The sequence below is a fragment of the Telmatherina bonti genome, assembly GCF_933228915.1.
Source record: "Telmatherina bonti genome assembly, chromosome: 15".
Classification (NCBI taxonomy): Eukaryota; Metazoa; Chordata; class Actinopteri; order Atheriniformes; family Telmatherinidae; genus Telmatherina; species Telmatherina bonti.
In genome coordinates this window covers 10110694-10124464 of record NC_136613.1, presented here as the reverse complement: position 1 = coordinate 10124464, position 13771 = coordinate 10110694, and the positions used below count along the sequence as shown (strand labels likewise).

General features: G+C 40.7%; 1 protein-coding gene across 1 annotated transcript in view; it reads right to left on the bottom strand.

Moving 5' to 3' along the window:
* xpo4 (exportin 4) overlaps positions 1-13771 on the bottom strand; it is a 71593-nt gene that overhangs the window by 40155 nt on the left and 17667 nt on the right. Inside the window, exon 7 of the mRNA XM_079254491.1 lies at positions 4769-4881. Coding sequence (XP_079110617.1) covers positions 4769-4881 — 113 coding nt within the window. The remainder of the gene's footprint in view (positions 1-4768; positions 4882-13771) is intronic.

The following is a 13771-nucleotide window of genomic DNA, read 5'->3' as shown; positions in this document are numbered from 1 at the left end:
GAAAAAAAAAAAGAGATAAGCACTATTTTACAAAACCCCTGGGACCAAAATGGCAATTTGCTGCACAGAGAAGCGCTTCAGTTGCAAAGATGGATGCTACACGCTTCATGATTATCGAGCTAATTCCCAAGATATGTTTTTGTCCTGTGGGTTGAAAAATTGATCTTGGCCTCAGGCCCGGTACAATCAATAACAGTCTGGCTCCAGTATGATCTTGTTGGTTTGTAGATTCTTTGTGAACATCAGCTGTGAATCTGCAATGAGCGAAACCACTTTGTTGCATATTAAAGGAAAATCTAAGATAAACGACAGATTTTCAGAGAAAACAATGTTGTAACTGCAAGATGCTCTCATTAATGTTTCTTTACGCATAACGCCATTAAAGTAAGAGAAAATAAAGAGAGTTAGTGAGGCTGACATGTAAATCATAGACAGATGGAGCTAGAAATGTTAGAGAGAAAATGTTACAGATCATTCTTTTCAACCTACTTGAACCAGGTGCTTGTGCTCAACTTTAGAGCCCTCTGAGAGCTATTTAGCTTTTCCATATGTCATTACGTCACTGCTAGTGTATTCCAACACCTGCTGTGTGTTGGTAGAAACTCCCTCTTGTGGAGCTGGAATTTCTGTAAAGGACTGCAGTACGGGGGAGACAGTTTGTCTTCTGCACAGATCACAGTCTCATTTCCCTACAAGTCCCTGCCCTAACATCAGCAGTCATTTAGAAACCCTGCTACAACCAGCATCTGCACTCCATTTGCAATACCACTCAGGGTTTAAAATGGATAAATGAGTCTTGTTGCGGAGAGGAAAGGAAAAGAGCAGAGGCAAGACAACAGTTTGGCAATAGGAAAAGGGAAAAAGGAGGAGTTACTGATAATATTTGGATTGTTCTGTTGCACTCTGTCCATGTTGAAGCTCAGACTTTTAGTTGTCGTGTTTCATACCCTGGATCAAATCCTCAGTCTTTCTATCCCTGGACAAAAGCAGTTTTTATTCTTAATTCAGCAAAGAGATGTGATGCCACAGTTGCTTGATTTCACTCTTATTTGCGGTATAAAATACCAGAAGTTAATTCACTGGCTGCCAAAGACGTCTTTTGACAAACGTTCGCTGCCCTAAGACTCCAAAAGGCATCTTTTGCTGGTTTTATTTATTTTTTTTTTATACCATGGAGTATTAATCCTGCTTGGTTTCGGCAGTTGTGCCATATTCAGAAACTGTAGGTCATTTTCTGTCTACGGAAAGCCGGTTTGGCCAGGTGTGTATGTTGGGGCTAATCGGCTCACCATATCTGTAATCTCAGCACTCGATGTTTCTGAAAGATGAGCCAAAATGCAGTATGGGGCGATAGAGTTATGAGTATGAGTTAATCTTAAAATATTCTTCAATTTTGTCACTTTCCATAAAAGATTATGTATCTTATCATCAACTCATATAAGTCAAATAAAGTTATGCAAATTCTCATTTTACTGCTTGCATTGCTTTGTTTTGTAGTCCATACATGTTGGCAAGAAGCACGTGAGAGTGAGAAAGTTTGGCAGAGAAAGAGTTAATCCTTGCAAACAAACAGATTAAGTCTGTAAAGCATGACATACATAAAGGAGAAAAAAAACAGAATATGTCTGAACACTTGCAGGTAAACTGACAGCTTTGTATGATACATTAACTGGGTTATATTACACTGATGTTTGCATAACACTGAAATGTTAGCATGTCATTTGCAATATTCTAATTGTTTACAAGTTGGGCTGCTCTTACTGCTCAATGTGACAAGTTAAGCAGCGTTTACTGAATTTAAATTATACGGATGAAATAAATCTAACAAAAAAAGACCCACTAGTGGCCAAACAGGCCTGACTCTGTGTTAGGTTGGTGTCTTTTCAGTTATCAGTCTGCAATAAAAAATATTTATTTCACATATATTTTTTTATGTCAGTTTATGTCCAAAATGAGGTCTCAAACAGCAGCTTTTCTGCTGAAGGACAGCTGGAGGCCAAAGCTAGTAAAACCTTTTTCCTGTTTCAAAATGTTTAAAACCAATTTTATAATGCAATGTACAGAAAAAAGCCTTCCAAAGCTACTTAGAGGTCCTGTATTTATTGATCTGGAACTGAAAAGTAAGTAACATCAGCATACTTTCAGTTAAATAAAACTAATAAAGTAGAAAAAGGTAGGCAAATCATTAGGAGTGGGAAAATCAAATTGAAAAATTGAAAATCGGGATTTTTTTGCTTCACAATTTTAAAATGGATTTTTTTTTTTGTTAAAAAAAAAAATCAATTAAAAAAAAATGGCCATGATGAATTTTTTTCATTTTTGCTGATCTTTTTACTTGTCTTCTTGGGCTTTATAGCAGCAGAATGATGATCTGGCTACTAGGTTGTTTTTTCCTCATTGAAATAAAGAAAAATGACGAGCATGAAAAAAGTTTTATACATTATTTTTGTTTTTAATCTACATCAATATCGAAGAATTGTGAGAATCGCAATTTAAATTGAATCGGCACCCAAAAAATCAGAATCGAATCGGGACAAAAGCATATCTACAAATGATATGAAGCAATACATGGAGTATCTACATAATTCAAAATGTAGAATATCTGCAGACAAACAAAGACTTGCAGCTGCAGAAACTAACAGCCTCCTGTTAGCACACATCACAGGTCGGCGGACGAGTGCAGGAGCCACAGCCATCCACCCGCTGAGGGACGGAGACTCCCCAGAGCCCTTAAACAGGGTGATGCTTATGTGTTATGGTTGGGTTACTGTGGTTGTTAACAGGGGGCCCTAATCCTGGGGCCCGTCTCTAATCCTGCCACTGGTCGGCTGTGGACTGTGACCCCGATGGCACGTGTCTATGAACACCCCCTCTACATGCACACACACACTCAGCCTGGGGAGTCTGTCCCCCCCAACTGAGGAGACAGAGCAGCTGTGGCAGAAAAGGACCCCACTAAACTCCACACACACACACACACACACACACACACACACACACACACACACACACACACACACACACACACACACACACACACAAACTGACACAATCCTACAATGCTCAAGCACAAAAAAATGCACACAACACAAGAAGAATGACGTTCCAACACAAACACACACACACAGACACACACACACACAGCTGTCAGAGCTACAGCAGCCTTACAATAACAAACAGTTGAGCTACTAGAAATGCCACAGCGAGAGATGAAACCAGTGGCCTGAAAACTGAAACCAACACAAAACACATCCTGCAGATTCCAGCAGTGAAGAGAAGCGACGGAAAAATGACAAACATTTTTATTCAGTGCCAGCCGCCTCGACGAGCCAATCAAGGCCGTGATTAGAGCTTCGTGATTAAGATAACGCATCTCTGATTGCATTTACTGCCTCCAGCAGATTGGTTAATGGTGACTGCTTTGAACACGGTGCTGATAAAAATACAGACTTTGTGGAACATTGATAATTATCAGGAACAACAAATAAAAGCATCTGGATTGAACAACAAAACACAATAATTAACCCGTTTTTTAATATATAAATCACCAAACAAGCATGATAAACCATCAGCAGCATGGTTTATACCATAACTAATGAAACAGAAGTTTATCAGAGTTCTCCCCAGCCTCTCATTAAAACCTAAAAAAGAAAAAGGATTTTGTTTTACTAAGTTAAATCCATCAGAGTGCTGCAGTGAAGCACAATAACTTTCACAACTTTCTTTTCAATGAGCTCATTTGTCACAATCATGCAAAAACACAAGAGATTTGGATTGAACTTTTTCTCTTTTCAATGCCAACACAGAAAAAAAAGGCTTTACTTCTTTACTTCTTAGAGAAAGAAGAAAAGATGAGCATTAAGCAGCAGCTTTATGGATGGACTTTTATTTTGTTAGGTTAATCGAACCTTTTGTTTTGAAAGATCAAATGGAGATTTGAAAAAATAAAAGGATTAAAGCTTCTGGATGAATGACAGAACCAGGACACGACTGAGGAGGGGGGAGAGTGGAACCAAATGGAAGGATGCAGTGCGAGTCTGAAAGGTTAAAGGGAGGAGCAGTTATCTCGTGATGGGCAGCCCTGACTGTCTGAATGGGTGCTTAATGGAAGGAGAGATGACCAGTTTGTTCCACTCTTTTATTCCACACCATGTGCTCGGCCAGCGTGGGCCGGCTCTTTAAACACAGTGCACCAAAATACACATTTACTTCACCGTGTGGTCCTCCGGACAGTAACACAATAACATGACCCTGCTGCAAGGCATCAATGAATCTGCTTAATGGTGCGTTCAAGAAAACCCGCAAAACAAGAACCAACTTAAGACGTGTCAGAAAGAAGAGATGCAATCAAAGCTCTCTGCCTGGCGTGAAAACACAAACAGTCGCTCTTTGTTTGGAATAAATAAAGCACAACTGAGAGGTCAAGAGGAGAAAAATTCAAGTGGAAAATAGGATGAAGGAATCTAAAAAAATTTTTTTTAAAAATGTCTTAGATCTAGAAGGAAAAGCTTGATAATAACCTCCGGGATATGAAGATTCATCTGGTCAAACAAACGCATGTGTTTAAAATGTGACAAAGAACCATTTTTGATTTAAAAAATAAATAAAAAGAAAGAAAAGTAGAAAGCAGACATGATTTCATTTAGAAATTTACAATAAACGCATAAAAAGCTCAAAATTCAGATAAAATGGTGAATTAACGACTGCAAACTGTTAAGAGTCTGCTGTTATGTAAATGCAGGCGTGTCAGGATGGGACGGATACTCACAGTGAAGAAGAGGTCCATGACGCGGGTGTCCAGCAGCGCTTCCCTCCAGGACTCCGTAGGTTTGAGCGTGACGTTCTGCGTGGCTTCAAACATGGCGATGTAGTGTCGCCCCAGTGATATTCGCCGCCGGTTAAGGCCAACAACAGCATAAAAAGAAAAGAGGAGGAGGAGGAAGAGGAGGAGTGCCACACAGCTCCTGTCACTACGCTGCTTCTTCTGGTCTGGGTGAGAGTCTTTGCTTTCTTGGCTGGCAGCAGATCCTTGTGAGACACTTGTTAACCAACTCTTCCTCTCATTAATCCTGTCAATCTTTATTCCACAGAGAGATGGGTTCTTTTTTTCTCACCCTCTCCTTTCTGACCGCTTTGTCGCCTCCCTTTCTTTCTTTCTCGTTAGCTTTTTTTTATTGCTGCGGCGTTTTTTTTGTTTTTTGTTTTTAAACCCACAAAGTAAATCTTGCCTTCTTTCTCACCCTCCTGTCCACCTTCTCTCTCCTCCTTCCTCTGTTTTCCTGACTTTTCCAGCCTCTACCCTCTGACTTGCCTGACACCCTCTCTTCCCTCCTTGTCCTCTTGTTCACCCCTCTCCCGAGCAAGCCCTCCCTGCTTTTCCTCACTGTTTTCTCCTCTCTGCTTTCTTAACGTCTTAAATGCACAAGACACGCTTGAGACGGGAGACTCCTTACTGCCCTGAAACACTCCCCTCTCCCGCCTCCTCAGCCAATCGCTGTGGTTCTCTTCCTGAATGCTTTCCAAGACCAACGCCATGCCGTCTTGACTTCACAAACACTCACTTAAAACTTCAATAACCCGATTTCCTGTTTTGTCAATCAAACGTCTGCTCTCGCTCTTCAGCATCTCTGGAAAGTCGTTTTCTTTACTTGTCTTTGCTTTCATCTAAGCGCACAATGCTACTTCAAAAACTTCTTTCCTCATCATTTTCCAGTCTTTTTTCCCCTCTTCCTTTCAAATAAATCTCCATGTCTCCACCACAGTCTCTGTATTTAAACTTTCTCTGCAGCCACACCAAGCTTTTCACAAACCCACAACACACAATCTCTTACTACAAACACTTCCTGTCTTTATTCAAAACTTTGTAAACACACCCACAACAAGTTTTTTTTTTTTCCTAAGAGCAGGCCTCTTTACTGCACCAACACACACGCTTTCCACGATGTAATATATCACACGCCCATAACACCCCCAATCAAGTAGTCTAGCCCATCTTAACCGCCGCCGAGAGCCCTTTATCTGAAACAAAAACTCATTTATGATGAAGGAAACCACACGCTGGGAACATAAATGATACAAGGAAAAAAAAAAAAAAAAAAAACAATCTGGCCATTTGTAGGTGTATCCAGAGTCTTCTCATAAATTCTATCCATAGAGGGTATTGAAAGAAAATCAATATGAGAAAATGGGTCAGTTATTGAGGCGAGTGATGATAATAATATATAATGGATTATATATTTATTTATATTTTGCTTTTCTACTGACTGCACTTAAATAGCCACTCAGTCATCGAATGAATCCTTAATTCATTCACTCATCACTGGTAATTGGTCCAACCGCATCCCCCATACATACAACTTCATGCTGAAGTAGAAAAACTGAGTTTTTTATTTTTATATCTACATATAAATGGGGTGCACAGTGACGTAGTGGTTTAGTCCTGCAGCCTCACAGCTAAAAGGTCGCCGGTTCGAGCCTCTGCTGGGTTCTCCCCAGTACTCCGGCTTCCTCCCACCATCCAAAGACTGGGATGTTAGGATAAATGTCAGTGGTTCACAAACTTTTTCTGCAAGAACCCCTTTTCATTAACAACAACTAAGTAAAGCCCCCCCCCAACCCCGTCACATGAACCAAAGAAACGCATCACGGAAGAGCCATTCGTTTATTGGCTGCAGTCGGTTAACCGTTAACTGATCACACTAAAGTCTCCCCAGGAATGACTGTGAACTGAATGGTTGTCCCTCTGTGTTGGCCGTGTGATGGAACCTGGGATAGGCTCCAGTTTTCCAGCAACTCTGAACTGGACTAAGTGGTCATAGATAATGAATGAATGAATGATATATAAATGTTGTTTTAAGGTTTTATTTTAAATTGTTGGATTTAAAATTGTTCGATTATATATATATATATATATATATATATACATACACACACATATACACACAGATACAGACAGACAGAGATAGATATATATAAAGAGAAATATAGATATAGACATATATTATTATATATATTTATATTATTCTGTTGATATTTGTTCTTTCTAAAACAAGATCCATAACTAAGTGGATATAAAGCGTGAATATTCATTCTGATGTGTGGCTGGCTTGATAGAGAAGCCAGGGAGCTCTATGGAGAGACCAACAAAGCCCACATATGAGTTTAAGTTTAGTCACTGCTGAACCCAAGCTGCTGTGTTTATTGGCTGTTATTTAGACCCGAATCATTGGTGGAACTGAAGATACATTTTTTCACAGCAAGATTTACTGTATTTGTTTGTTTTAAATCTGTTATTTTGTCAGCATATTATTCTGCTTTGCTTTATCCTATGCCAGATCCCAAACTTATTCAGTGCTTGGGAAAAGTTCCAGGGAAGGAGTTACGATGCCCGTACCGTATATTAACCAGAATGTAGCTGAAGACTGATGATTATTTCCTTGCGTGGCTTCACAGCGCTGCTGTTTTTATTACCAGTTCATTTGGGAATGAAAAAGATTTTTCCAAATATCTGTTTATCTTAAAAGTCCCAGTAAAGCAGGAAGACATTGAACTGAGGAGAATGTTAATGACTAATAAGAAAACTATTCATTATCAGGTTTTTTATGTTTCATGACAAATAAACAGTTTAACCTTATTTTAAACCCAAAATTTGCATCATCCCATTCACTGGAACAATCTAGTAACCACACAAGTAACCTGGCATGTCTGGTATTCTTGGAAACTTTTGAACCTGGAATAAAAATAACATTATGAGGGTTACAGCATAAGTTTGTAATGACTGAGGGCTGCCTCTGAAGACCCTTCTCTCATACCAACCATCTAATATCAAGATCATTGAGTCTGGATATTCATTCCCACTGCAACAAACAATAATAATTCCAATTTCCCCAAATATTCTGTAATCAATGTATATTTCTTCCATCCTGGATACCAACATGCAAACCCCGCATGGCTGCCCCGCGGCTCAGTGACAGCAGAAGGCGGAAACTTCCAGAGGAATGTCCGATCAAAGCCAAACAGCGGCAGAGGCCGGGAAGGTCACACATTCCTCCAACACCAACCCACAGTCACTCCCCATGCACACACCCTACCACAACACCCCACGCCACACTTTTCGGCACAAAAGTTGGCACCTGTTTAAGGGTCTGTGTGTGTGTGTGTGTGCGCGCGCGCGTGCGTGTGTGTGTGTGTGTCTAACTTGGCTTTCAAGCCTTGTTAAAAATAGTTGTGGTGAGGCAGAGGACCTCAAACTGAACCCTTTCAAAGACAGACCCAAAAAGAGAGATCTGATAAGTAGCGAGGGTGCCGCAGCAACTCCATTCCTGTTTGTTTGTGATGGAAACTTCTAATAATTACACAATTTCCCTTTTGGCGGCGTTATCCATTTAAAGCATCCCCCTTTAACTTGATTACAAACACACTTTGTGCACTATAAAAATTCCAGCCCTGATGTTTTCACAAAACCAAGTCGCCATCACGTCCTACTTTTCATTTGAACACAAAGTCAAACCCCTGTATGTTAATCTTTAATAAGAAGGAGCCGGAAAGACAGAAAAAAAACTAAATGTTGACATGTGGCCAGACATGAAGGGGAAGGAAAAGTCAGAGAGGATGTATATTTGGTCCGACAACAAGTGTGTCCGATCCTGCAGCCTCCTCAGGGAGGGACCACCTCAGTGATGGTCAGGTTGTACAAACTTTCTGAAAGATCATATGACTGGGAGAGAACTCACAAGAGATCTGAGGCATGATTACCACACAGCTACTTCCCACATGGACACAGATGTTCCACGTTGTCATAACCCTAAGCAGCAGACATGAATGAAAGCTTATCAGTTCCAGTTTAATGTAAATTAGGAACACAATATGACTTTAATATTTTAGAATAAACTGATTATTTCAAGGCTTTTTTTGGTCCTAAAGTGCTTATAGAATCAGGAAAACCTTTGTCTTCTACAAACAACTTAATTATATGACTGAAACCTATAAGGAGAACTTTTAAAATAAATGGAAAATGTTTACAAATCTATTTCCTGACAAGACTGATGACTCATAACCCAAACTGGCTTTGATATGCAGGCTTTGGAAATCCACTTACACATGCAAAGAGAATCCCAGCAGTACCACGTTTATGCCATCAGAACACTCAACGCAACGCTTGTTCACCAGAGTTACATGCAGCAACGACTGTTTTTTCCCCAGACAAATACCTTGTAAGTAGTACAAAGAGGAAGCTGTGGATTATACTACAAGAATAATGTATGTACCACAACTTCTAATACAAACAGGATAAATATGAATCTATCACAGCCTTTCCATCCCAGGTTGCTGCTGTCAGTTTCGGAGCTTCTATGCGAGATGCTACAACCGATTAACCTGCTTCTGTAAATAAGCGAGCTGTGTCACTCTCCTGCAGAGCCTTTAGGTCAGGGGTGTCAAACCCCAGTCCTCGAGGGCCGGCATCCAGCAGGTTTTTTGTAGTTTCCCTCTACCAACGCAGCTGATTCTAATCAAATGCATCCGGTAGCTTCTTGTCAACCTGTCTTTAAGTTTTGGTCAGGTGTGTTGGAGCGCGGAGACAACAAAAAACCTTCTGGATACCGGCCCTCGAGGAACTGGAGTCCGACACCTGTGGTTTAGGTGTTGTGTTTGCTCAACTGAAGAGCTTGAGATGATAAATGAAACATCGGCAGTCACTTTACATGGGACTGAATGCCAGCTGAACCCTTTCCCAACGCAGACAGAAGCCAGATGTTGGTGAGTTTTCCTGCTCTTCCGTTGGTAAAAAATTAAATGCAGGACTAAAAAAGCTAAATAGTTGGCCAGGAGTTACCAAATCTCACCATTTCAGATAAAGTTTGATATATTTGTTTATTTACCTCTGTATGTTTACTTTCACTGCAGTTACATTGTTTATGTTCTCAAGCAGCTTAATGTGAATGTGGACAACATGCATTTCCATTATTAACTATAACATAGTGCAGGGGTATTCCATTCAGTCCCACGAGCTCCGCAATCCAGCAGGTTTTCCATGTATCCCTGCTCCAACACAGCTGACTCTCCATTTAATCTGATTCAGGTGCGTTGGGATAGGAATACCTGGAAAACCTGCTGGATTGCAGACCTTGCAGAACTGAACCGAGTACACCTGATGTAGTGGATCTACAGTTTAAAACTTTTAGTTCTTGTCATCTCTGCCTGCCTGTGCTAAGACAAGGTCACAGAAGTTGGTATGAGAACCATTTATGACCGCAACTGAAGAGCCAGAGGTGAAACCTCTCACAAATTAGCATTAGCAGTTCGAGTGCTTGCTCCAACCCGTTGTTCCAGCCAATCAAACCAAACAAGAACAGAAGCAGAAGTAATGTTATGAAGCTTAATGTAAGGCTGCATTTGATATGGGGAATCTTTCCTATTAGACAAGCTAAAGACAAAAGCATGAGGTGTTTCAGAAAGAAGACAGTTTATACCCAGAACATGCCAGAGAAACTGTGCCCATCAAGCTTAAGCCCAAGCTTCCGAATTCAAAGAAAATCCACTTGAGATGACGAGTGATTTTACAACCGTAACTGTGCAATGCACCCTTTGGAAAGGAAAAAAAGAAAGACAGACTGTGTGTGTAGTGTACATGCCTCCAGAATGAGTAATGTCCGTGGAGTGACTACAACATGTGGCTGTGGTTTGGTGGGTTTTTAAAGACATCACCTGCCACTATCTCAACCGTTCCAGCAGGCTCTAGAATAACTAATGCGACACGTCAGTTTTCCACTGTAAAGATAAGACGTACTGACAGAAAGACGGACAAGCGACACACTAAACACACTGAGCTGACTGAGGGCCCGGTCGGTGCAAACCGCTGACCACAAAGGCTTAAATCAAATACGAGTGAAGAAGTTCACACACTCAAGGTTCTCAAGTTTGCAGCCGCACTGACATGCAAACGCACGGTAAGATCTTTATTAAGACCGACTGCTGATTCTCTGCTCACTTCAGCAGACAAACAGCAACATGTCAGGTTTAATTTCCTGCTTTTTTTTTGTTCAACATACTGGTGTCTAGTCTTTCAAGTTTTATGCTTCTAGTCTGAATGGTGAGGTTTGATATCTGCAGGAAAAATAGATCCCTCGTTGACTCATTAAGGAGCTGTAATTCTGTCTGCACAGCTTTGTGAAACTACCCACTCGACTACTACCAGCAAACACAGGTATAAACACCCAGAGAGGCCAAATTACATGATCCACTAAATCACACAAGCCAAACATTTCTTTCTAATAAATAAATAAATAAATAAAAATACAATAAAATTCCTGTAATGACCCAAACTAAACGTGATATGAAATAAAAACCACATGAAGAACTGTAGACTCAAAATATTTTACAATCTTCTGCATGTGCAGTTAATCAAAATTTAATTAAATCATTTTTGCTTCACACAATTAAATGTAGATGATTGTTTAATATTTTGGACATGCTGTGCCAACACAATGCAACACAGAACCAAGCCTCCCAAACCCCACTGCATGATCCAGATCATGCAAACTCATGGAAAAATCTTTCAGTATTTATCGTTTTAATCTCCAGTTTTCCTTTTGATGGAACATAACTTAGCTACTTAATGAAGTTTAAAATGAGTGGTACAGGAAATAAATGAAAAATGAATGAATATGAGGAATATATGGAGAGACTAACTGTGCTCCCACGGTTATGCCAACAAGAGACAAAACAGATTCATAGACTATAAATAAAAACTTACTATAAAACTATTAGTAAATTGCATTTGATTCATTATTTATCCCCCTTTAATCATACCAACTGGTTTTGTATCTTTATATTACATTACAATATATCATATTATATTAATTACCCTTTGATTGACAGGTCTGTGGTAATCACACATGATGTGACTTTCTTTTGAAACAGAAAGATTATACATACAGCCTATTTATTTATGGATACATCATTCTGGACAGGAGGCAAAAAAGTCACCTAATAGCATTTTTTAAATTACAGCATTATTTTCTTTTGTACAGATCTTTAGAATTTCCAATAACCAACAACAATACAATTCCCAGTTTGGAAAAGCTAAAACTTCACAACTTGGATGTCCAGAAGAGCAACCAGTTTGCCAAAACTGCTGCAAAGAGCATGACTTCATGTTCAACTCTGCAGCACCTCTGGGTTTGGTATCTGAAGCACCAAGATGACATTTTCTGAACTCCAACAGCAGCGTTGACATTCACGCACAACAATCAACCTGATTTATTTTTGTGACACTTAATAATCTGCTCATCCCAGTAATCTTCACATTTTTCAAACCTCAACAACCTTCATTGTTGAGGATGATGGATTAGCAAGCTTCTCTAATATCCTCAATTCATTACGCCTGAGGAAGGTCCGGCCGCACCAGAAGACCGGCTGAGCGTCTGCCAGCGGCCGTGCGAAGACCGCAGCGCTATGCTAAGGCGCGTGGTAGGGTTTAAGTGATACATCCTGCCACAAGTCTGCCCTGCAGCCTCGCCATGTCAAATAACAGTCCAGGAATACCTCCTCAGCGACCTGCCCCCCCCTCCCATCCTATTTCCTTCTACTGTTTGGACCCCATCTGTTTAGACAGCAGTTGCCATTAAATCTCCCTCACGTGTATTAAAGCAATAATAAAGCAATTATGTAGCAATGCCAAGCTTTTCTTTGGAATCCAGGAGTAAAAATGTTGGATGAAAGCAGCGAGTTAATTGAAGTGGAAAAAGAGGAATATTTTCTAAGTATAAGCTGAACCGTTTTCAGCCAGATCAAGTAAGAAGAGTGCCTTCAGAATCCTTAATAAACTCTACCCACTGAAAGAAATAGATTTAGTTGAAAAAAAAAATGAAGCAACATGGAAAACATGCCAACTGAGGATCCATCAGCATTTCAAACAGCTGTTTCCTCCCTCCCACTTTTGTTTAGACAGTAGTCAAGGATTCTCCATGCAGGTCGAGGCCAAGGCAAACATCCAGCGTTGGCTTACACACTCCTAATCCTAACCTTAACCTTAGGACCACAGCGCCCAGTAACTGACCTCAGAACGGCTAATGAGAAAACGAAGACAAGTGTTGCTCTCCTCAGCGCAAGAATAACTGCTTGTAGGGGTGTTTTTGTAGAAGTGGAACCTTTTTCTTTTTAAAGATGTATAAAAAAAAGTAAGGAGACTTTCAGGTTCTCCTTCTGAGGCAGGAAGGCCTTTGCTTCTCTCTGAGCTGATATACCAGGAAATACACACATTCCTCTCCGGTGATAGAGTGGAAAACTGCCACATAAAAAGCACCACTTATAGCAACACATCTGACAGATGACTCTAAAGATTCCCTCACATACCAACGACATCTAAACAACATTGCAAAGACCCAAATACAGAGGTTAATGCGGGATCGTTGAGGCAGCTGGGTTATCCGTCTGCTCCGACGGCCTTTTACGGCACCTGACTGCCGCCACGGCCTCAAGGCCTGACGGCGACCCCGGCCGGAGTCAAGCCCAGTGTGGAGTGACACGGTGCAGTAGCAATGCCTGTGGAGTGTGTCTCCACTAAATGACACTAGAGCCGAAGGGCCAGGGTTCAGATGGCAGCGAGGACAGATTACCTGCATGCCGCTCGGTTCAGAAAAGGGGGGCGGACTTTTCGAAGGAGTCTTACGAGTCGACCGAAGGGTGTGCGTGCTTAAGTGCGAGGCGACTGCTGTCAGCCATGCAATTAAGAAAAGGCCCACTCCCCTAATATCCGTGCTAGCATCGTTTA